The sequence below is a fragment of the Haliotis rufescens genome, unplaced genomic scaffold (assembly GCF_023055435.1).
Source record: "Haliotis rufescens isolate VD_foot unplaced genomic scaffold, xgHalRufe1.0.p SCAF_12, whole genome shotgun sequence".
NCBI lineage: Eukaryota > Metazoa > Mollusca > Gastropoda > Lepetellida > Haliotidae > Haliotis > Haliotis rufescens.
Window position 1 is genome coordinate 40,904,136 of NW_025963802.1, and position 25,008 is coordinate 40,929,143.

Genomic DNA, 25,008 nt, shown 5'->3' on the forward strand with positions numbered 1-25,008 from the left:
GAAAATAAAAACAAATGACTCTCTCCTGTCATTAAAAATACATTTACACATTTTACAATGACCCAATCTTGAAAAACGAAAAAAATGAAGCATAGAACATTTTTATTCTCAATATAAAAAGTACAAAAAATATTCTTTTAGATTCAGCAAGGGGAACGTTGTACCTACACACTACACATAGCTCCTTTCTCTAGGTTGAACAACTATTAAGGGGGTGACCATTTAATATATACCCCAGATCCAACATAATATCAAATGGTCGAATGGCTAATGAGTGAGTGAGTTTTACGCCGCTTTTAGCAATATTTCAGCAATATCACGGCGGGGGATACCAGAAATGGGCTTCCCACATTGTACCCATGTCGGGAATCAAACCCGTGCCATCAGCATGACGAGCGAACGCTTTAACCACGAGGCTACCTGACAGCCCTCCACTGGCTAATGAGTGAGTGAGTTAAGTTTCACACTGCTTTTAACAGTATTCCAGTTATATCCAGACTAAACTATCGATCCATATTTGATTTCAAAGCATACAAAATCCAATTTCTTACAGCTAATTTTAAAAACAAAACAATGCTGATGTTCATATAAGAACAAGAATGATCGTACACTATGATTTGTTAACAACATACCTGTTAATTGCGTTCTATTAACGATTGACAATAAGGTCAACGTTAGGTCCTTTAAATGGATATATACAAATATACAGTAAACATGGTTATCCATTAACAAATCATATAATACTTGACATAGAAGCTCTATAATCTAATCAAAAGTATTCTCACCACGACCTCGCAAGGCCTCACCACGATCCTTCTGATTATTGTATATATTATTCCATAAAGCTTAACTCTGATAGCTGCTAATCAAATTAAGAAACAAAACTTACTATCGACTTATACAGTCAACCACAGATATAACAAACTTGAAATAACTCTGAAATCGTCATATGTTCTATTGCCAGTATGTTGGCATCTTTATTTCACCATATATGTGAAATACTTGAATTTATTGGTCAATGGCGGTAAATATTTCAATGTCCCCCAGCTATAGCGGAGTACAAATGAAAACAAAATCCTTCTGTCATTGCAACAGACATACCAAGCTCCTTACAGTGAAACGGCGTTGCGTAATGTATGTTAACATTGACTTGAGACGTACGGAGTGTTGAGATTAAATGTCACTCGGGCAACAAAGGCTTTGTATCTCAACCTCAACGAAAGACATTCGCTCAGGGTACACAACAACACACAGGGAATATTAAACCTTATTGTCTCCGTTAGAAGCTACAACTTATATTATTGCTTTCATACACATTCCATGTAATACTAAAGCAATAAAGTCTTTGTTGACTCGACGAGACGTTCATGTTCAAAGGAAGCACTAATGTTGATGGCAAAGTTTTACGAGACAAAAAATCTGTTGAGTTTTGAAATCCGTACAGTAAAGTACTCCTTTGTTGAGACATAATCAGCCCTCTTTGACAAATGTTGTTTGGCAATACAACCTTCCTGCGAGAACACACACCATGTGTGTACCGACAAACATATGCGCAGTCATCGTTATATTCATTCATGGGTGTGTATACACGACCTTTCTCCATCACCTGTGAAAATATACAGCCGCTTGTTGTAATGAGACAGAAGATGAGACCCACGTTATACTGAAATGTCCTGTATATGATGATCTGAGACATGCCATGGAATGTACTGCATATGAGATGAATGAAAGTTATTATGATTTTAGTGATGTTGATAAACTATGTTATTTGTTCTCCTCTATTGACTTAGTAAATATTGTTGCCAAAACCACTTATGCAATACTCGAACGCAGGCGTCGTCTTTTATATAGCACATAGTAATGGGTGCATCTATTTTTAGCTATTGTATTTTATACCTTTTTATTTTCAGATTAATTATGTTGTATATATTTTAGATTTAGTCTCTCATAATTCCAAAAGGAAATGTGTGTGTATATTTTAAAATGTTTTATCAATGTATTTATGTATGCCTGTACACACAGTGAGACGTAAATAAAATATCTGTCTGTATGTCTTCTCTGGGTAGTCGCTAAATTTAGCCACCAAACCAAACCCCTGACCAATGAGCGCTCAGATTACAACTTATGCAACATGTGACATAGTGACGAAACAGTAGGGTTCATTCAAACTTCATGCGCGGAACAGAGCTAGTAGTATAGGCGATGGGGGTACTGTCTCAGCTGAACCAGTACCCCCATCACCTATACTACTGAGCTAATTTGACTACGTCTATGCTATTACACTCATTTCATTGATTATTCAAATAGGCAAGCATCCCTATTACACTGCAAAGGGACCGTAAGCATTCACAGGTGACTGTGGAATGGAGTATATTATACATGTATGTTACTACAATCGACCATGACGTGCAGTATGTCAGCATCTCACATGACATCAGTACTGTCCTCCAGCTGAATGATATAACGTTTCTCAGGCTCCTCATTTCCAAAGTTCATCTTGGACCACTCTGCCATATCGTGGATCCGAACCTCTTCACCTTCGGTTCCAACATCCTTGCCCTGGCTATCAAGAGAAGAGTAGTAGTGGTTAGTCGTCGTCCGCAACTCCTCATTTATAAATACCGTCTCATCCTCTTGCGAAAGTGGAGGTGGAGGTGGAGGGGGCGGTGATGGTGGGGAATACTCTTCCTCTGATGCTACCGATTCCCGGCCCCCTTCCTCCTCTTCCTCATAAGCTGCTGAGGTTTGAAGAGGTTCAAGATAGTCCAGGGATGAAGGGGCACCTGCTTCATCACCCTCCACGAGGTCGTCTTGTGGTGTTTCGAGTGTCGGTGGGTCGTTGTAGGTGTAGTAAACCGACTTCGCTACTTCATGTTCCTCTGTGGCTTCCTCCTCGAAAGCGTTTGCAGCCTTACGGGACGCTGACAGTGGGTTGTGGACCACCCTCTCGTCATTCTCCACGGTATATGCTCCATCTTCCTGGTTTTCTGAGTTAATGGCCTCATGAAAGGACACACGGGTATCTGCAGCGCCGACCACGTGGGGTGGAGGTCCGGACACCACATGACCACTCTGCTGACTTTTTCCGGATTGATTATCATTCAGAAACCCAAAGTCTTCCTCCACCTCTGTGAATTCTGTGCGAACTGCAAACATAAAAACAGTTTGTTAACTTCCGTTTTTGGTGAATATAATTTCAAAGATCCTGATAGAATAGGGGTGGTCGGGTAGCCTAGTGGTTAAAGCGTTCGCTCGTCACGCCGAAGATTCGGATTCGATTCCCGACATGGGTACAATGTGTGAAGTCCATTTCTAGTGTCCCCCGCTGTGATATTAGTGGAACATTGCTAAAATCGACGTAAAACCATACTCACTCACTCACTCCTGATATAATAAATAAATACTCATTAGTCATTAAGTCACAAATTATTAATTATTTCATCTTTTTTAGATTGAAAATGCCGAATAGTTTGTTTTTCTCATCTGATATGAGTGTCAAACACTCTCTGCCCAGATCAGATCTACAATGCATTACCAATGAATAGTCATTAATTGTTCCAAGAGTTTAATGAATTGAAAGGAAGGGTGTGTCTACGCTAGGTAGATACATGTTTAACTTAATGCATCAAAAGTTAATAAATCACAGTTAAAAACAGTGATCAAACAACAAGACTTAACGTGACCTACAACATGATGAAATGCATGTGTGTAACACTATTAGGCATACTCTGTTGGAGATATCGGAAATCCACCGTTATACCTGAAATGGATAGAATTATTATTAAACGGCCCACAAGGTATCAGGTAAAGGGCAGACAACTTATTTGAAAATTTCCTGGTTTTGCTGAACAACTGTCCAATCAATCGCATTGTCATATGTCGGCATAGGTAATTTGCAAAGTGATGTAAACAAGCATGGCGTCAGACTGTATCAACACGGCCAAGTCGACTGGGTTCATACAACGGGGCCGCCTTTGTGGTCTTGAAGAGCGTCTTCCCGGAGAGCGGAAGGTCGGGGGTTCGATTCCAGGCCGCGTCATACCAAAAGACGGTAAATGATGGTACTTGAACCCCATTTTACCACCACCTTCACATAAGACCCCTCATTCATGATGTAAGGTGGAACAGTCCAGTGCAAAGATTTAGAAAAAAGCGTCTTTGATTTAGAGAAGTAAATACTCCCTAGATTGCAGATGGAGGGTAGACTGAATCGATAAAGTGCAACAGTCCTCAACCTTCCACGGTTTTGAGAGGTCTTAACCCTCTTGGTACCAGAATTATTCACTGCACTATTAAATAATAAAAAACACCTCTGAAAATGGATGTTCCAATAGCTCCTAAAATTGCCTTCTCCCATTTATGGCGGAATTGAAGACCAAGGGCGAATGACGTCTCGCTACCTGTGATACGACTGATTACCGTACATAGTAGTTTGTTTTTCTTTTGTTATTATTGAGAAATGATTAAGGAAAGGTTAATTCTTTCGGTTTCAGTTTTAATCAAACTAAAGGGTTTTCTTTCGGGCCATTGTCATTTGCAGCAGCTCCACATCTGGGCAACTGCCCTCCTTCGTCGGGTCACAGTGAATGGCTGCAAGGCTGCTGATGCGGCGTAAAGCAATATTCACTCACTCACTCACTCTTTCTTTCGTCGGGCACTTAAAAGACCCCAGTGAACAATCCCAATTAGCACCGGTTCCGATTGATTAATGTACACAAGACTTATTTATTCGCGTATTATACGCACTCGTGTGTTATATGCACTCTTAATTATGGGCAATTAAATTCTGGAAAAACATATCTATCGTACATAAACATTTCAGGCTGTCAGCATAAACCAGGAAATTTATCTTTCAACTCTGTTTTTTTTCTCCCACAAAATAACATTCTAATAAGGGCCCCCATTTCTAATTTTGAGAGCGCCCTTGGCGCTTATGACGTCGAATATGATATGTATAATACCTGATTGTTGAATATTATATTCTTACTTATTTAAATTGAGTTATTATGTCTAAAATATTAGGCAAACTTTCGGATTTTATGTATACTGTCTACTGAATCAGGTGTTGTAAACATTTCAGGTTTTCTACCTAATAACGGATTATATATATATATACTTTTATTCCTCCATAGGAGTGTTACAAGGTATAATATTAAAGATAATTACATGAAAATAATTACATTGTCAGAGAATACCACCATATACCAATGTGGTAACGGATTTTCTTAGTAAACTCCGTATTATATTGAAAGCGGTAGAGTCCTCGAATTACACTTCGTGAGTAAGAGCGACTGGTATCTGAATCAGTATCCAAAGGTGGCTTACAGGACAGCGAACAAGCTACAAGATCATAGTCTGATTTGCTGTGGAGTTCAACGCTGATGTCAACTGTACCTATACACCCAATGTCACACCATAAGTTCTCTCTTATTGTTCCCCTACTCACACAGTGGCACAGTACGTGAGTCAGTAAGTCGTGGTAGTTAATACCACAATGTGTACAGGTACCATGTAATTTCCCCGGTCTCCACATCGCACACATGTGGACAGGCAGCTGCCTTTAGCTCAGGATACTCTCTAGCTATCCTCCACGCCACGTGTGTGATCACATCCGGATGAATTCTCTTAAAGTGCAAAGTGTCAGGGTCTGATGAAAGTCTTTCCCGCCATGCTCGTACTTCAAAAGTATTCACGGCTTCCTTGACTGTTCTTTTCCATATCTTCCGTTCCAGGAATGTCCCGGAACTAAGAAATGCCTCCAGGTGACAGAACAGTGAGTACTTGTGGAGGATGCGACATATGTCTGGGACAAAGCCCATACTTGTGGATGGACACTTATGCATATACATGAAGATACGAGTCATAAAAACCTTCTTAGAAAGCAGATGATTAGAACAATTACAGAGGTGGCCAAGAAAGAATAGTTTCCTGATGCTGATAAATGATTCTATGGGGAGCCAGCCGAGAAGAGCATTAACTATGTCAGACCTAGTATGACGTGGAAGTCCCTGTGCCATTTTGAGAATGGACCTCTGTGCTCTTTCTAAAGCCAGAATTTATCGTTTATGTACACAACTGCAACAAGTCATCTAAGGAGTGTAAGCTATATTAGAACACAATCTATAAGCACGCCTCACTAATGACAAATGTATAATTAGCATACATGTCTGACTGCTATGATTAGTAACAAAATAACTAAATCATGGGTTGTTACAAAAGATTAAGTGCACGTAACGTTCACGCAAGAGAAGACTTTGACATTGGTTATATCTTAACATTAATCAAAGTGCATATATTACAAATATATTTCAGTAATGTGTAACGGTTCGGGTACCCTGACAATCAACAATGGTTGTACAATCCTAAGAGAGTAGAGAATGAATTTTGAATATACGCTCATCGGTTGATCGGGATAATTTTAGAATGCCAGGCGTGTTGGGAATGACTAACTGTCGTGCTGAATCTATCTCTCTATATGCTGTTTTATATATGTAAGGAATGCATATTTTCTTCCCTGTTGTCGCAGTTTTTCCCTGGTCTTTATATATGATCATACACCCACACGCACCCACACCCTACCTCACCCACACCCTCACCCTCACCCTCACCCACACCCACACCCGCACCCTCACCCACACCCACACCCACACCCGCACCCACACCAACATCCTCCCCCACACCCTCACCCGCACCAACAGCCAAACCAACACCAACAACCCCATCGACACCCAAACCCACATCCACCCACACCCAAACCCACACCCGCACGTACACCCACATCCGCAGCCACACCCGCACCCACATCCACACCCACCCACACCCTCACCCGCACGTACACCCACACCAACAACCCCATCCACACCAAAACCAACACCCACACCCACATCCACACCCAAACCAACACCCACACCCACATCCACACCCAAACCCACACCCACATTCACACCAAAACCCACACCCACACCCACACCCACACCCACACCAACATCCAGACCCACACCCACCCACACCAACACCAACAGCCACAACTACACCAACAACCCAATCCACATCCAAAACCCACACCTACACCCACATCCACATCCACACCCAAACCCACACCCACATCCAGATCCACACCCACCCACACCAACACCAACACCCACACCTACACCAACAACCCCATCCACACCAAAACCCACACCCACACCCACACCCACACCCACATCCACATCCACACCCAAACCCACACCAACATCCAGATCCACACCCACCCACACCAACACCAACAGCCACACCCACACCTACACCAACAACCCCATCCACACCCAAACCCACACCCGCACCCACATCCAGATCCACACCCACCCACACCAACACCAACACCCACACCTACACCAACAACCCCATCCACACCAAAACCCACACCCTCATCCACATCCACATCCAAACCCACACCCACACCAACATCCAGATCCACACCCACATCCACACCAACACCAACAGCCACACCCACACCTACACCAACAACCCCATCCACACCCAAACCCACACCCGCACCCACACCTACAGCCACACCCACTCCTACACCAACAACCCCATCCACACCCAAACCCACAACCACACCCACATCCACACCTACACCAACAACCCCATCCACACCCAAACCCACAACCACACCCACATCCACACCTACACCAACAACCCCATCCACACCCAAACCCACACCCACACCCACACCTACAGCCACACCCACACCTACACCAACAACCCCATCCACACCTAAACCCACAACCACACCCACATCCACACCCACACCAACAACCCCATCCACACCCACACCCACATCCACATCCACACACACCCGCACCAACACCAACAACGCCATCCACACCCACACCAAACACACGCCTCACGCACCGGACCCAACGCCCAAACTAACACCCCCACATCTCCCACCTCTCACGATCACGCCAAAGAGTTCGTCCCAAATGGAACTATCAGCACCTCGCTTCCATGGCTCAACAACGCTTAGTGCCAAACGACTGACTAAAGTATATATTTCTGTAGCTAGACCAACTCTCTATTAGACGAGAAGCACGGGAAAACCAAGAAATAAGCATTTTCCTGCGAAGTATAAAAATATGCGAATTTTTTATGTGAACGAAAAGTTCAACGACGTATCACAAGATACTGTTCATATTTAAGCATCGACACACGACCAATATAAGGTATAATATATAACAATCAATAATGTGTCCAGGGTATAAAACATTTTATATCATTTTAGTTAACCAATATAAAGCACGAGTCGATAAGGCATAATTATGCACATCCAAGATGAACAAGCTCTCTTTGCCATTAATCATAAGTATGACATGCGTTGTTTAATGTGGAATCACATAGTTTGGATATTCCTTAAATCTGACATACAACGGTCCAACTTTAATGCCATTAAGAAAACTATTTCGTGAGACCTAAAAGTGGTACTGTAGTGACGTGTACATAAGGCAAACGACTAAGTCTAGAGTCCTAATCCTATTCTTGGTCCTAAACCTAGACCTAGTCCTAGAAGAACTACTATTTATTGTACTTACCTTCACTGGAGCGTACACAATGCATCGACCACGCCATAGCCCCGTTTTGATAAAGGCCACGTTCGGTGTTCCCGATTCGCATGTCTCGATGAACTATAAAATTATCACCCCACAATAGTTTTTGGAGAATATTCAGAATATCCAAATCATATACTAGTACTTTGTTGAAGACTGAACGAAATATGGTTAGCACAGTATTTGATATTTGTTTGTTTGTTTTTGCAAAATTATAGGTAAATGACGGCGGTCTGTAAATAATCGAGTCTGGACCAGTCTGGACTGACATCATGAACAACGATCAACGCAACTGGAATACGATGACATGCATCAACCAAGTCAGCGAGCCTAACCACCCGATCCCGTTAGTCGCCTCTTACGACAAGCATAGTCGCCTGTAACGGCAAGCATGGGTTGCCGAAGACCTGTTCTACACCGGATCATCACGGTGACAAGACAAGGGATGCAATTGTCATGCAATGGTTCATTGACGAATATTAAATTGAAATTTTCCAGCAGGGACAAATACATTGAGAGACCTCGTTAGATCTTCTGGTTGTTTTAGCTCATAAATGAGTTACACAGTCCCTCTTGCTCATAAATTAAAGTTTTCATACAATTTTCATACGCATCAACACATAATATTGTATTAAAGGAAGTCAACGACCGCTTCTTTCACGCTATGTTTATTCCTTGTTAAAGTGTTTTCCATCTGGGGGCATGGGTGGCCCAGTCGTCTAAGGCGCCGCGATTCGCTGTACAGAGTTGCGTCCCTTGGGTACGCCAGAAACCTATGATTGTGGGTTCGAATCCCGGTTCGCCCCGATTATGTTTCTAGGTTTGTCAGCACCATACCCGTGCTCGTGGGTTACACTGAAGTGGTAAACGTCTGAGACCTGCATTACTTCGGCCTTTCTTCCCACATTAAGCTGACACGCCGTGATGTAACCGGAATACTGTTTAAGGCGACGTTAAACCCAACTCACTCACTCACTTTTTCCATCCAATGCAAGGAAACTGTCCCAAATTGTCTTAGCTTACACAGTCCCTCTTGCTCATAGCTTAAAGTGTTCATACAATTCTCATACACATTCACACGTAATATTGTATTAAAGGAAGTCATGATTATTCCAAAAACGAGGCTTACATTATCGTGCTAAATGTAGTATCACAGATCACACAATAAAGCCTTAGGCAAAGTGTTAATTATAAAACTGTGATGAGGGGCAGTGGGGTAGCCTTTTGGTTAAATCATTATCTCGTCACTGAAGAAGCGGGTTCGATTCCCACATGGGTACAATGTGGGAAGCCCATTTCTGGTGCCCCCCACCGTGATATTGCTGGAATATTGCAAAAAGCGGCGTACAATCATACTCACCAAAACTGCAGATTTCCATTAAGAAGTATTTAGGTCACATGCTAAGTTAGGTGTTCCAGCCTTTTGGCTCTGTCGGTGGCGTTCTTAAAGTTCCAACAAATGAATTTACCAAAATCGAATCAACTTGTTGAGTTATTGTTTAGGCCTGTGCGTGAGTGAGTGAGTGAGTTGGGTTTAACGCCGATTTTAACAGTATTCCAGTTATATCACGGCGTGTCAGCTTAATTTGGGAGGGAAGCTCGAAGTGATGCAGGTCTCAGACGTTTACCACCTCGGTGAAACCCACGAGCACGGGTATGGTGCTGACAAACCTAGAAACATAATCGGGGCGAACCGGGATTCGAACCCACAATCATAGGTTTCTGGCGTGCCCTAGGGACGCAACTCTGCACAGCGAATCGCGGCGCCTTAGACGACTGGCCACACGTGCCCCCCGTATAGACCTGTGTGGATTCAGGTTAGGAATCGAGGTCCCCAGCAACCAATGCTTGTAGAAAGAGGCTACGAAGTGGATTTGGTAGTCAGGCAAGGTGCCTTGGTTGATTGCATGTCATCGTATCCAATGCTCATGATGTCAATCACTGGGTGATCTGGTTCTGACTCGAATAATAACAGACCGTCGTCATATAGCTGGAATATTGCTCAATGCGGCGTTAAACAACAAACAAAGTTACCAAGTAAAATATTGAGTAACAATACGCTATAGTCTTCAACCCCCATTTGTCAGAGCATGTGGTTCATTGTCCATTTTGTAAAAAAACTAAATAGGACTCGGTACAATATTTTTGCTTTTAAATAAATATATCTGTAAGAAAAAGACTCTGTAAAGACTAACTTTGTCGTATTTAATTTTTATTTACATAATAAACTTTTGACTTTCTGTTGACGTTGTGACAATAATATATTCTATTCAGTATTTTTTACATACAACAAAATATTTGAAGTGAAAAATGGCTATGAATTCAGAACACAGTAATTATTTTATATCAGTGACAAGCAACTTGTGTAGAAGACGGTTTTTTGGTTTACACAGCTTTGAGTGAGTGAGTATGGTTTTACGACGCTTTTAGCAATATTCCAGCAATATCACGGCGGGGGACACAAGAAATGAGCTTCACACATTGTACCCATATCGGGAATCGAACCCGGGTCTTCGGCGTGACGAGCGAACGCTTTAACCACAAGGCTACCCGACCGCCCCTTACACAGCTGTGACCTTATAGTGCAGACACTAGCGCGGTACCCAACTGCTACATTGTCAGTCAAAGAAGTAGTACAATATATCAAAGCTACCTCAGTCATTCCCCTACAACATCCGTAGCAATCAACAGGACCAAGGCTCGGGTGGGCATGTCAAGTGTGTGTGTGAGTATGGTTTTACGCCGCTTTAACAATATTCCAGCAATATCACGGCGGGGGACACCACAAATGGGCTTCACACATTGTACCCATGTCTGGAATCGAACCTGGGTCTTCGACGTGACGAGCGAACGCTTTAACCACTAGGCTACCCGACCGCCCAGGGCATGTCAAGCCTCCACAATATGTTGAATGATAATATAAACTACATTTTTGGAAGGTGAAATCCAGAGATTGACCCATTTGGCGGGTGATGGAGCTTATCTGCCTACAAGGGACTCACTTGTAACTCTGAGTGAAATTTGGTACAATCATCTCATCAACTTATCATCGATTTAAAATGTTTGATTATTTGTGATATTTGATCAACTATTATGAACCGATTTAGCAGAAGGAATAAGGGACTCTCCTTGAACCAATGTGGAAATAAAATCAAGTATTTGTTCAATATTAGAGGTGTCACGATAAATCGAAATATCGATATATTGCTATTGGTAAGTACTTAAAGTCAATAAATCGATTGTTAAATCAATTTCCGATCAATAGTATCGATTTCAGTTAGGAATATCGATAGTTTCGATTATATTTACCTTATCAATAAAATATATGCAATGCTGTTCAAATGTATATTTTTCTTAAATTATGAGGGTAAAGAAAAAACAAATCAGTCATATCTCAAACTTTACTTTTTATTTGTTGTTATGGTTATCACATTCAAAGGAAACTTCAGTTCCAAGGTTTAATTCAACTCTAAAATCCAACTAAAACGATACACTGAACACTATCGATATTTATCGCAATAGTTGCTTGCAATATCAATAGTTATCGCAATAGTTTCTTCCAATATCAATAGTTATCGCAATAGTGATTTCCAGACCAATAGTCACCCCTATTCAATATATTGTATAAAAAAACATATGACCTGAGCCGAAGCACTGCAAAAGGTCAACTGGCCAAAGCGACATTCAATCTATGTATCAGCTTGCTGACCATGGACCTGGGAGGAAGGTGCAGCTACACAAGCAATTGATAAGGCGTATAGAAACAAACGGTTCAGTTCCACTTACCCGACCGGGAGGCCACTCGCTCCCCAGCTAGCTGTTGATGGCCTTGTACCTGGTCAGGGGGTCTGTCCACCTGTCGTGGGGTCACTGACCCGTCGTCGGCGAAATCCGATCTGGAGTCCGCAGCAGCATCTCGATATGCCTGTATCTTCGCGTCCCGTCTTTTCTTGGAATTGTTCCTGAAGACAGAGGATGCACGTGGATTACGTTTGTGATGCAGTACAAGATTGTCTATATTACGCATGTGTCTATATAATTAGAGTGAGTGATTATTATTTAACTCAGCTTTGAGCAGTATTCCTGCAATATCACGGCGGGGGATACCAGGAATGGGCTTCACACATTGTACCCATGTAGGGAATTGAACCCGGGTCTTCGGCGTGACGAGCCAACGCTTTAACCACTAGACTACCCCACCACCCCTCTATATAATTAGAATAATTCCCAGGGGCTGATGCAGCTTTTTGGAAAAGGAAGGATGCATTCTGTGATCACAAACCACAATACAATTGGAATTTACCGGATCATTTAAAAAGTGAACATTGAGTATGGATTCCTTGTAAAAAAAACAAAAAACGTTGGTGGTTTTGAGAAGGTCGCCATCTTGTTTTTTAAGACCCCTATTGGTTTTCGATTTCGATCTGAAAAACCGTATTGAAATTTCACTTTTGATTAAATAAAGTGCATGTATGTGTATTTGGAGGTAAGTGAGAAAGGAAGCGATTGGTGTGGTGATTTGAAGCATACAGGAGATGAATAAATGCGCTGTATGTCCCACAGAACCCGGGGCAAATTTTTCTTACCGGACAACCCCAAGAAAAAGAGATGGAAAGAGGTTACGCTGACCGCAGCTATGTTAACTTTTCGATAACAGATACCACATCATATTGTGGTTCTTGGAGAGAAAGAAATGAATACATTTTGTCGTACCACCAGATGATGACTGCAGTTTACATCAGGGCCTCGAGACAAGATACATTTTGTAGGTCTGTAGTGCAGCTCTTCATATAGATTTGTTGGTTTACTTTCTAATGAGCACGCAGCAATATTCCAGCTATATGACGGCGGTCTGTAATTAATCATGTCTGGACCAGACAATCCAGTGTTTGACATCATGAGCATCGATCCACGCAATTGGGATCGATGACATGTATCAACCAAGTCAGCGAGCCTGACCACCCGATCCCGTTAGTCGCCTTTTACGACAAGCATAGTCACCTTTTACAGCAAGCATGGGTTACTAAAGACCTATTCCAACCCGGATCATCAAGGGCTGTACGTAAAAAAAATCTGGATCTGTCGAACATCGCCAACATGTATGTTTGATATCTGGTTGATCTCGTTCTTTTATGTTCGAACACGAGGGAGAGCTTACCTCCACCAGACGATGAGGACCCCCACCACGACAGCCAGCACGACATCGGCAGCGATACCAATATACACGATTGTCTCTGGAAGATATAGAAAGAATAGTTGATGCATCATGAGAGCTCGTAGGATATTAGATATTGCCGGAGTGCTTAATAAATACCAGGGCCCACTTGCACAAAGCGATCTTAGCGCTAAGATGATCGTAACTCCCATACTTTAACATAGGCTTACAGTAGTTGTAGTGTTAAGATCGCTTTGTGCAAGTGGGCCCAGGAATCCAGGGCAGGAGCACACCTCCCTCTTCTGGGTGACGTCAATGTTAGTGGGGCGCGGTGGCCCGGTCGTCTCAGGTCCTGCAATTCTTTGTGCGGAGCTGCGGAACGTGCCAGGAACGTATGATTGTGGGTTCGATTCCCACATTTATCTGGATTATGTTTCTAGGTTTCTCAGCACCGTGTTCATGACTTTCACCAAAGTGAGTGAGTGAGTTTGGTTTTACGCCGCTTTTAGCAATATTTCAGCAACATCACGTCGGGTGACACCAGAAATGGGCTTCACACATTGTACCCATGTCGGGAATCGAAACCCCGTCTTCGGTGTGACGAGCTAACGCTTTAACCACTAGGCTACCCTACCGCGACTTCACCAAAGTGGTGAACATCTGAGACCTGCACCACGTCCTCACACATCAATCCCACACCCCCTAACATAACTGAAACACTGTACGGCGTTAAACCAAACAGACTAACTCATCCCCATCTTCCCGAGGCAAGAGAGTTAACCGACTATAAAAGTCCAGTTTCCACCCTTGCCGAACTAGGCTGGAATTATGGAGTAATATTTTGGCTGGACTAACGAGGCTATGCAAAATCCAGTAAAAACCGGGGAACTAAATCAACATCCGGTTCGTAAACTGTCGTAAAGATTTCGGTCGATTGCAGGATTTGCAAGGCATGTGTACCGCCAATTCGGCGTCAACAGGTATTTTTCCAAATCTTTTCATGTTTTTAATCAAGGTGCTCAAGTGATATGATGCACTTTGCGAAGTAAGACCCGTTTTATTACAATATAGATCTTGATTATCGATCAGATCGTCTTGACTGGGCGCCGCCATTTTGTTTGAAGCAAATGGAGGTGATATGAGAGATGGAATCTGATTGGTTAATAGGAGGGACATAGAAAGGACATAACTCGTAATAGCCACAGGTGGCGCTACGATCGAGCCCAGAAATTCCAGCGTAGTTCGGCAAGGTTGGAAGCTGCACTTTTACAGTCAGTTAACTCCATTGCCACGGGAAGATGAGAGTCAAATGAAATGAGAGTTGGATTCATGGGTCCCATCGTACCCAAACGACATGGATCGCACCTCACGTGGTAAGCCACTACTTAATCTAGCCCGACTAAGTTGACAAAAGACTGCCGTATCAAAAATATTGCTGACTGAAGTGAAACTTATGCGCTAACTCACACATTGAACACGTTAAGGCGCAGCATGTATATTACTCAAAAGAACTAAAGGACCATCCGATTCTTTCATATTACTGTTGTTAATCTGTCATGGCATTACACATTAACTATACTAATATGAAAGAATCGGGAGGTCATGGAAAGAATATGTCGTGGCATGAAATATTAACTATAATAATATGAAAGAATCGGGTGGTCCTTAACTTATTTTGAGTAGTATATACCACAACGGTTCATACAATTGCTGATGAAAAAGTTTGGGTGCTGTTGTCATCATAATCGTTCTTTAATCAGCTGATACAATTATACGAGTGGTCAGGTTTAACACACTGTGACGCTATTTCACAGAGTGTGGGCTCAAAGACAGATTAAGGAAATCTCGCGATCACACAGGCGTTGATAAAGTCCACGAGAACTGATACAGTGTTCATAGACCGAATTGAAAACTGTGATTCAACAAGCAGATTCTGGCATGTCCAAGGGACGTAACTTTACACAATGAGTCAGAACATATGACCACTCGGCCACACAAACCGCTTCAGTTGTACCTAAGACATGTTCGCGTGAATTCTCAGCATGCAGGTGACAAAGGGACTCAATTTGTGATTTGCGACCTTGCTTCAAATGGAACTAAAATAACTGAGTACGTCTTGTTAGAACTGTGGTATCTAGAGATGAGATGTGAGAGTTACAAGAAACAAACATCTACATCCCTCACTCATCAGTAAAAATAGCAGTACAATGATTTTATTTTTGAATTCGTTCATACGTTCTTTCGAAGAAAATGAAAATACAGACTTTATTATACGTATTAAGGTCAATATTACAATGTTCAAAATATAGTTCTTAATGAAACGTTTAACCATTGTGAAACACTTTTAATGCTCGAATTATCAGTTTGAGTGAGTGAGTATGGTTTTACGCCGCTTTTAGCAATATTCCAGCAATATTAAGGCGGGTGACACCAGAAATGGGCTTCACACATTGTACCCATGTCGGGAATCGAACCCGGGTCTTCGGCGTGACGAGCGAACGCTTTAACCACTAGGCTACCCGACCGCCCTATCAGTTTGAGATGCAAGGGTTTGCAGAGACCATCCCGCATCAATAAACATGTACATACTCACCCAGCTTAACACCACCAACAGTGGTACCACCGTTATCCATTGCTAGCAGTTATTATATCTGAAACAAATAAACAGTTTATGGTTAATCTATATTAATTCATACTTGCTGAAACAGTATGAATCATAATGCATTTATTCACAGCAAATCAACAAGTGCCTTTTTTTAGAACATATATAAGAACTTCATTCAGAACGCAATCTTTGTTGATGTTAAGAAACGAAGTATACACAAGACTACTGCGAAGATCAGGGTCAGATTGGGTTTTTAGCAACCCACGCTTGTCGTTAGAGGCGACTAGCGGGTTCGGATGGTCAACCACTGGATTATCTGGTCCAGAGTCGGTTATTTACAGGCCGAAGTCATATAGCTGGAATATTGCTGAGTGCATTAAACAACAACAACAACACTGACTTGGAGGGTTGGGTAGTGAGTGAATTCATGCGGCAGCTAAGGGACACAACTCTGTACAGTGAGTTAAAGAGTAAGACCACTAGAGTTGCGCCCCTTAGCCGTGCCAATACCAAGCTCTTTCCCAGCGCGTGATACCTTCCTTACACTCGCGCTATCGCTGTGGAGCTTGTGCCACGACACTGATTGTTGGTTCGAATCCCAGGTTCGTCCTAATGCCATGTCTGCCAAATTAAGTCCAGTGTTCGTCACTCCGGTATCAAGCTGTGGATACGCCGTGATTGAACTGAATACTGTTCAGAGCGGCGTTAAGCCCAACTCACTCTCTATTTCGGTTGACATCCGCAGTACACACATGAAATAGTTGATAACACGTCCATATCCGCATGCACTTACAACGTGAATGGTTACATCCAGTTACGTTGTAATCTTGCAGTCTTCTGTACCTACTCTGTCATGGGCGGATCCAGACGGAGGTGTGGGGGATGGGTACGTGTGTGTGTTTGGGGCCGGGGGGGGGGGGGGGGGAACAAAATGTAGTATGTTGTCGGCACAGGCAGTAAAATGTACTGATAGAGGATGTTGATATTATTGACCACTCCCTTTTAAACATGCTGGATCCGCCCTTGTTTGTGCAGTACAACCGCCCCAGCCCCAGCCACACCCACACCCACACCCACACCCACACCTACACCCACACCCTGCCCAAAGCAGAAGGTTGGTGGTTCGATCGTCTGACCGCGTTACACCAAAATATGTTAATGAATGGTTTGCTGTTGGGCATTAAAGTGCTAAAACAAGGACTGGTCGGCTCGGAGTTAGTATACCTTGTCTGAGTGGGGTATTCATGTTAAACTGTTAAAAGTTAAATGGTATCTCAGTGGGCTGGCACTATAAAATCGGCATTCATGCGGACTAGTACAAACAAACACACACACACACACACACGCACGCACGTCGCTATATTAGTGGAATAACCAGCTACAATGTTATTAATAGGCATTTAGATCTTGTGAGAACGTGAATACATGACACATGACATATGGATAGCAACTTCTATTCTTTGTACGACGTTTCAGAGCTACTTCTTCCCCCTCCGTCAGTTGAATCCTAAGTAAGTGCACATATATGAGTACTTTATATATATCGTGATGTTTACAGAACACGAGGCGGGATGAATGTACAAAGATAATATAACGACATAGGATCAATGTACAATGATAACAATATGATGACAAAGCCAATGAGATAGGATTAATGTACAATGATAACAATATGATGACAAAGCCGATGACATAGGATCAATGTACAATGATAACAATATGATGACAAAGCCGATGAGATAGGATTAATGTACAATGATAACAATATGATGACAAAGCCGATGAGATAGGATTAATGTACAATGATAACAATATGATGACAAAGCCGATGACATAGGATCAATGTACAATGATAACAATATGATGACAAAGCCGATGAGATAGGATTAATGTACAATGATAACAATATGATGACAAAGCCGATGACATAGGATCAATGTACAATGATAACAATATGATGACAAAGCCAATGACATAGGATCAATGTACAATGATAACAATATAATGACAAAGCCAATGACATAGGATCAATGTACAATGATAACAATATAATGACAAAGCCAATGACATAGGATCAATGTACAATGATAACAATATAATGACAAAGCCAATGACATAGGATCAATGTACAATGATAACAATATGATGACAAAGCCGATGGGAAAGGATTAATGTGCAAAGATGAGAAATATAAAAGAAGCTGCTATCCATAAACAAAGCGTCATGTATTCAAACTAGCTAGAAAATCCCATTTCACCTCACCTCATCTGAGTAACACAATATACATCCTGCTTCATAGCACGATATCAGCACCAGCATCAACACACTACATCGTATCTACATGTCTCATGCATGTACACATGTGTGGTCATGTGTGACGTCACCATAGAAACTAACAAAAATAACGCAGGTCTTATACCATGAATCATCACTTATTCATTCCAAGGTATACACAGTCCGTGCACTATTTGTCAGAAGCCTTCCTCAATGTGAACGCCGCACGCATGGATGGTTTAAGACTAAAGGGTTCCTTGGGGGTAAAATATTCCTTGACTGCGCGTTCCAGCTACCCGCATGTCAAGTGATATGAATAACAGGTTTTGGTAGTACGCGAATAGATTATTACTAAACATTCGTTTGCATCTATGTGACACGAGCCCAAGACATGTTACCAAATGAATGAGTTTTTAAAAGAAAGCCGTGTAACCGGTGTGGCAAGATATGTTGTGTTCTGGCGATAGCGTCCGTGAACATGTTCTCCTTAAACAGTTCCGGATAAGATAGTCTTGGGAACTTGTTCTTTGTAGGAATACACAATGCCATTTTAGAACGTGATTAAACACGTTCTTAGTGAAGTACAAATTCCAGTACTTTATTTTGGGTTGAGTCCCCTCCGGGGGTAGTGCACGGCAGGCCCAGTCGTCTAAGGCGCCGCGATTTGCTGTGCAGAGTTGCGTCCCTTGGGCACGCCAGAAACCTATGATTGTGGGTTCGAATCCCGGTCAGCCCCGATTATGTTTCTAGGTTTGTCAGCACCATACCGTGCTTGTGGGTTTCACTGAAGTGGTAAACGTCTGAGACCTGCATCACTTCGGGCCTCCCACATTAAGCTGACACGCCGCGATATAACTGGAATACTGTTAAAAGCGGCGTTAAACCAAACTCACTCAATCACTGTTTACGCATCGTCGTAATTAAGGGCAACACCGTTTCCCGAAATCCAGCTCAAATAACTGTTAAACCAGAGAGAATATTTGTTTAAACCACGGCCAGCATAATTCCAGCTCTATTGTGGCAGCGTGTCTGTGATATAACCCAGAAAGTAGTCGATGAACAATGATCGATGAACAAATAGATTTATTATATATACACATCTAGTTTGGCATGTACGATTCATTTGTTGCACCTGACCTTCATTGGTGTATTTATGGTAATATGTCTTATGTGTAATGGAGCGGTATTTACATAAGAGCTATGCTTGTTTACCAATCCATTTTCACACATTTGTGAAAATAAATATGTTTAAACCAACAATAATCTTGATCCGATGACACATTAACCCAGGCCATGCATATACTATTGAAACCACCTGGGCGCCGTCGTACAAAACTATGTCTTAGCGCCACGACTGTCGTTAGTCTATGTGACCGCCTCCGTGGTCTAATGGTAGAGCGTCCGCCCGGAGAGGGGAAGGTCCAGGGTTCGATCCCCAGCCGCGTCTTACCAAAAGACGTTAAAAGATGGTACTTGTTGTTACCCTGTCTGGCGCTCGGCATTAAGGGGCTAAAACAAGGACTGGTCGGCTCGGAGTCAGAATACTGTGTCTGAGTGGGGTATTCATGTTAAACTGCGGCATGGTATCTCAGTGTGCTAGCACTATAAATCGGCATCAGTCCGGACTAGTACAAGCAGCCACACACACACATACACGTGCATGCACGTCGCTATATAAGTGCAATAATCTTGGACGCGACGTTAAACCCCATAACACACCGTTAGTCTATGTTAAGGTATGGCTGCGATCACCTCAGCGCATAGATCGCTTTGTACAACGGCACCCTGACCTACATTCGTTATTGAATCCTGCAGACATTCAATGTACAAAGTCACGATCCTGCTTTGAATTTGGGAACCATATTCTTGTTACAGTACAGAAGACACTTTATTTACGCTCAAGCCGGGATCCTCGGCATATGAGGTACAAATTTGCAAACAGTAAATACATTAGATGGCGGGATGGTTTACATGGAAGATTTTACAGTTCTCATAATGACATTACAGAATGTGCAGAGTTTCTTAATAACATTTATTTTTTTACAATTAAAAGGTTCTTTGAATTTAAACATATTTGGGGTTTTAGCATATGAAATTGGAACATATATTTTCCGTTGGGGTTTGAAAAAAGGACAGACAAAAATATAATGAAATTCATCACCAACATCGCCCATGTCGCAGAGTTTACACGTTCGTTCATTGACGGGGATTTTGGCCACCTACCTCGTTCAATAGGTAAATGGTGGCATGAGGTTCTAAACAAGGAATTTTACGGCCAAAGAGAAAGGGATAACTAATAAATACTTTTCAAGGACGAGTTCAGTTTAAATATGCGATATGTGATACCTTTAGAAGAATGTGTAATCTCTGCATGCCATGTTTGAGTTGCTATAAACTCATGCAACTCACGCTTTAAGTACATTCAGTTTATCCTTACATATATGATATCTAGGAGATACACGCGCACATACTGTGTTCTGGTAGAGCTAGGTTACTTGTAGATTTACAGCGCTAAATTGAATTTGGAACCGAACGCGCAGCGTGAGGTTTCAAATGTTTCTTTGTTTGTTGTTTAACGACGCACTTGCATATGTTAAATGTAGCGCGGTTAAATCTACAGGTAACCTACATTTTAAACACAGTATGTTTATCTCCATTCTACCATGACTAAATAAAACGCGAACTCCTTCGTGTTAGCAAATATGTTAGGTGAAGCCGCATAGGTGGAGTCCAGCTTCTTGAGTGGGATCACAACTTACGGAGTCACCGCACAGCGGCCTTTAAACAAAATATGGCGATCAATATGCTCAAGCAGTTTGTTAAGACCGTAATACTTCACACAAACTTATGACAGGCACTGGAAACATGTAGCACAGCATCTTTGTAGGCTAACATGAGGTGGGCAGCCTATTGAAAACTAAGCAAGTATTGCAAAGATTTCCTTCTACATCGCACGTCACCATTATGACGCCATATCGCTCATTGTGACGCAACAGATATGACGTCACAGTCGTATATAGAAAAGCGCCACACAGCAAGCTCTCTGTTTTTCCTCGAACCTTCAAATACATTCTCTCTGCAGATTCCTATTGTGTTTTTTTTGCACTTGATATATTGCAACACAAGCTTTGAATACTGTAGTAACCACAACTTTGCATTTGTTTCCTATAATTGTAGATATAGTTATTTAAATATGCCTACCGAAAATGAAAGAAAAGAATTACTATTCGAAATATCAGCTTCCGCGGTGATGCGGCCGTCAAATCGGATGTTTCATTCAGAGAGGGTTTATTGTGATTTGATACCTCTGACTGACCAATCAAAATCGAGTATTTTCCAAATTCATGTAATTCGTCACCACTCGCCCCTTTCCGTAACCTGCAAGAAGACTCGTCCCCCTATCGGTGAATGTTTTGTGCGAAAATAAGACAAACCAATCAGAATGTTCTTCCTCTAAGAATCCCTCAGAAATAATTTTTGATTTTACATATGTCTTGCATCTAAAAATATACCCAAGACACAGTTAAATGTGTTCAATTATACTGTATAATTCCGCACGTCCCGATGTGCTTTAATTTGAATCTGAAATACATTATGATATAATATATGGGGAAATAAATGTAAACCATTACGCAACGAGTTGATAACTGTTTTAGGTATGCCCGTTTGCGCTAAGACGGAGCCCGGTCACTAAAAATGGCCATGATTTGGGCACGAGTCGCTATTCGGCTTGTCCCGGAATAACACGAGTTGGTCACGAATGAATTCATGGTAGAATAATGTGTGATGCCTTTGAACAATATTCCAATTATATCACGGCGCAAAAGCGATTGAATGAAGCCCGAAGTGTAAGCTGGTTCCCGGCTCCCTATGCGCATTGTCAACTTTATTGTGATATTAGAGACGAGGCCCAGCTTAGCCCGAAGTGATGCATGTCTTAGACGGTAAACAGTTTGATGAAACGGGAACATGAGTATAGTGCTGACAAACCAAGAATCATCGGGGCGAATCTGGGATTCGAACCCAGGATCATAGGGTTCTTGTACGCTTAATGAACATAACCCATGAAGCAGTTGATAACCACAAGTTCAATCGTTTTGATACAATTATTAATAATTTTGACTTAAAATACGGTCATAGATCATGCCAAATTGTCCACTGTCGCGTTTGGCTCTGCTACAGTGACGTAAACGCTGAAAAGTTTAGACGACATGTATCAGACATATCAGACTGCACTTGTGGATATCACTTTGAAGATGCAATTCACTTTTTCTATACCTGTCAAAAATACGATAATATCAGAAACATAATGTATTTCTACACACATGGGTATGATTTAAAAACGATATTACATGGCAGTAGTTCAGTCAACAGTTCTACAAACATGACTATTCTTCAATCAGTTCACGATTTCATTTCAAAAGCAAGATATTTTTGTGCATGTAGTATGGAAAACTGCATTATCTTATTTCACAGACACCACTTGCTCCAATGTATTGGCTTCATGTATTTCATTTGTGCATTTGGTATGTTTAAGTTTAGCACTATCTAATATATAACCAGCTGTTGCTAAGTTACTACATGGAGAGGCATTTACATAAGCAAGTTTTGCTTGTGTACCGATCCAGATTTCTTTTGAAACAAAAATATGTTTAAACCAAAACCACACTGAAATAGGAACTCGGATATTTGTTCGTCTAAGGGCGCAACTCACAAAAGTACACGTCTTTCATAGCGAAACCGCATGCATGCGTGACAAACGTTTACTGCCTATTCATAACATGCATAGATTGTAAATGATATGAAAATGTGTTTCTTGTAAGCATTGGAAAAGCCACAGGTTATATCGTTAAGCTTCTATATTAATAAATATGTATCACTCCAGATCACAACGGCAATGTCTCTCAGTTCCAGGAACATGAAACAATTTATTTATTGTCTGGTGGAACTCCTGTTATCGAACACTGTTCGATTGCGAAAACGCATCTCTTTTCTCAAGGTATCAGTCGCGTGTCTAAATTTAGTTGGAGCATGACTGCAAGCGACGAAGGGCTGTTCACAGCTTTAAGGGTTTTGTATGTCATATTGTCATGGCAGGGATGACTCAAAACAGTAACATGCCATGACGTCCCAAGCGTAACTCTGTATGGATGCCGTGCAGTTAACTTACGGAATGCTAGCAAACAAATATTAGCTTTTAGGTGTGGACCCATAATGTAGAACACGCCCTCATAGGCGCTGTACAGTAACAGTGCACAGTGTTGTGTCTGTTCAAAGAAGAAGATGGCGAACTATGTACTTTTCATGTCATAACAGGATGTTGGTGTTGGTAAATAAACGTGTGCTGTCTAAGTGGGATTGAGTACATAGTTGTAACTGGTTACACAGTTTGATAACACCAACTCATTCATTAACTCTTTTATCACTTTTGGTTTTAGTGTATTGCTTGGAACATCCCCCCCCCCCCCCCCCCCTCCCCCCTCCACACTCACATATACACAGATACACACACATCCTCCCTCTCTCTCTCTCTCTTTCTCTCTCTTTCTGTCTCTTTCTCTCTCTCTCTCCACTTCCCCATTTTCTATTTCGTTATACATTTTCTCCCTTTTGTATGTATGTTTTCCACGCTTTTGTCACTCTTGTTATAATTATGACGTGTAACATCCTATCCTCTCTCATTCTCTCTCTCACACACACACACACATCACAGATACACACACACACACACACACACACACACACACACACACACACACACACAATCCTTAATTTTCCCTAGTCTCGGACATGAGTTTATTAACTGAATACATGACGCCTCGCCTACCGTCCCAATCGCTTAACGACATGACTGACACACCCGAAACAGTACGTGTGTTCCACGGTTGTCGACAGCGGCTCCACTGCGTCCAGAATCCCAAGACCTCCACAACACACACAAACAACCTACCTTGACTTTGTCCCGTAACGATTAGCTCCGGTATATCCCGTCACGTTTCATTTTCTTACAGACACTTCATTAGCTACACAAACACGCCAGTTTCAGTTGGCGGACCACTCGTTCTCGGGGGGCTTGCTGTCGCCCGATTGAACGATTCGGTTTAACATATCCGCAATACCCCTACGGGTACAAAAGGAGCAGCTCTGGGTAAGCTGTTTGAGCTGTATGAGCTGTTTGAGCTGAGTGTGGCATATCATAATGTGTCTGCTAGGGTGTAACACATAAAGCTATTCATTTATGAAAACCCAAGTCGTGCTGACATGTTTGAGAAAAGGGACCTATTCTTATAAAGTTTCTATTGCGCTTATAGATAGCGTCGGCGACTCCATACACAGTCTCTGTCGGTAAGATAATATTTCCTTACCGATATAGGTGATTCATA

At 42.0% G+C, this 25,008-nt stretch overlaps 1 protein-coding gene across 3 annotated transcripts; it reads right to left on the bottom strand.

Annotated features, from left to right (window-relative positions):
• Positions 1–85: 85 nt before the first annotated feature.
• On the bottom strand, positions 86–24,794 carry LOC124115837. 3 transcript variants are annotated; one of them, XM_046476981.2, is made up of 6 exons: positions 24,576–24,794; positions 16,340–16,397; positions 13,750–13,825; positions 12,378–12,553; positions 8,577–8,669; positions 86–3,146 (listed from the first exon to the last, which is right to left on the bottom strand). In XM_046476981.2, exons 2-6 carry the CDS (start codon positions 16,377–16,379, stop codon positions 2,425–2,427), a joined length of 1,107 nt encoding a protein of 368 aa, XP_046332937.2. In that variant the 5' UTR covers positions 16,380–16,397; positions 24,576–24,794; the 3' UTR covers positions 86–2,424. The 3 variants fall into 3 exon arrangements, with proteins under 3 accessions (XP_046332937.2, XP_046332938.2, XP_046332939.2); XM_046476982.2 differs by lacking the exon at positions 24,576–24,794 and adding an exon at positions 18,614–18,928; XM_046476983.2 differs by lacking the exon at positions 8,577–8,669 and having other exon boundaries at positions 24,576–24,790.
• Between the last annotated feature and the right edge of the window lie 214 nt (positions 24,795–25,008).

Excerpts from the sequence above, each read along its gene's own strand:
- LOC124115837 (XM_046476981.2), bottom strand. The coding sequence starts at position 16,379 with ATGGATAACGGTGGTACCACTGTTGGTGGTGTTAAGCTGG. Across the intron at positions 12,554-13,749 it reads GTCCTCATCGTCTGGTGGAG|GAACAATTCCAAGAAAAGAC; the intron begins GTAAGCTCTCCC and ends CTCTGTCTTCAG. Across the intron at positions 8,670-12,377 it reads GCGAGTGGCCTCCCGGTCGG|TTCATCGAGACATGCGAATC; the intron begins GTAAGTGGAACT and ends ATAATTTTATAG.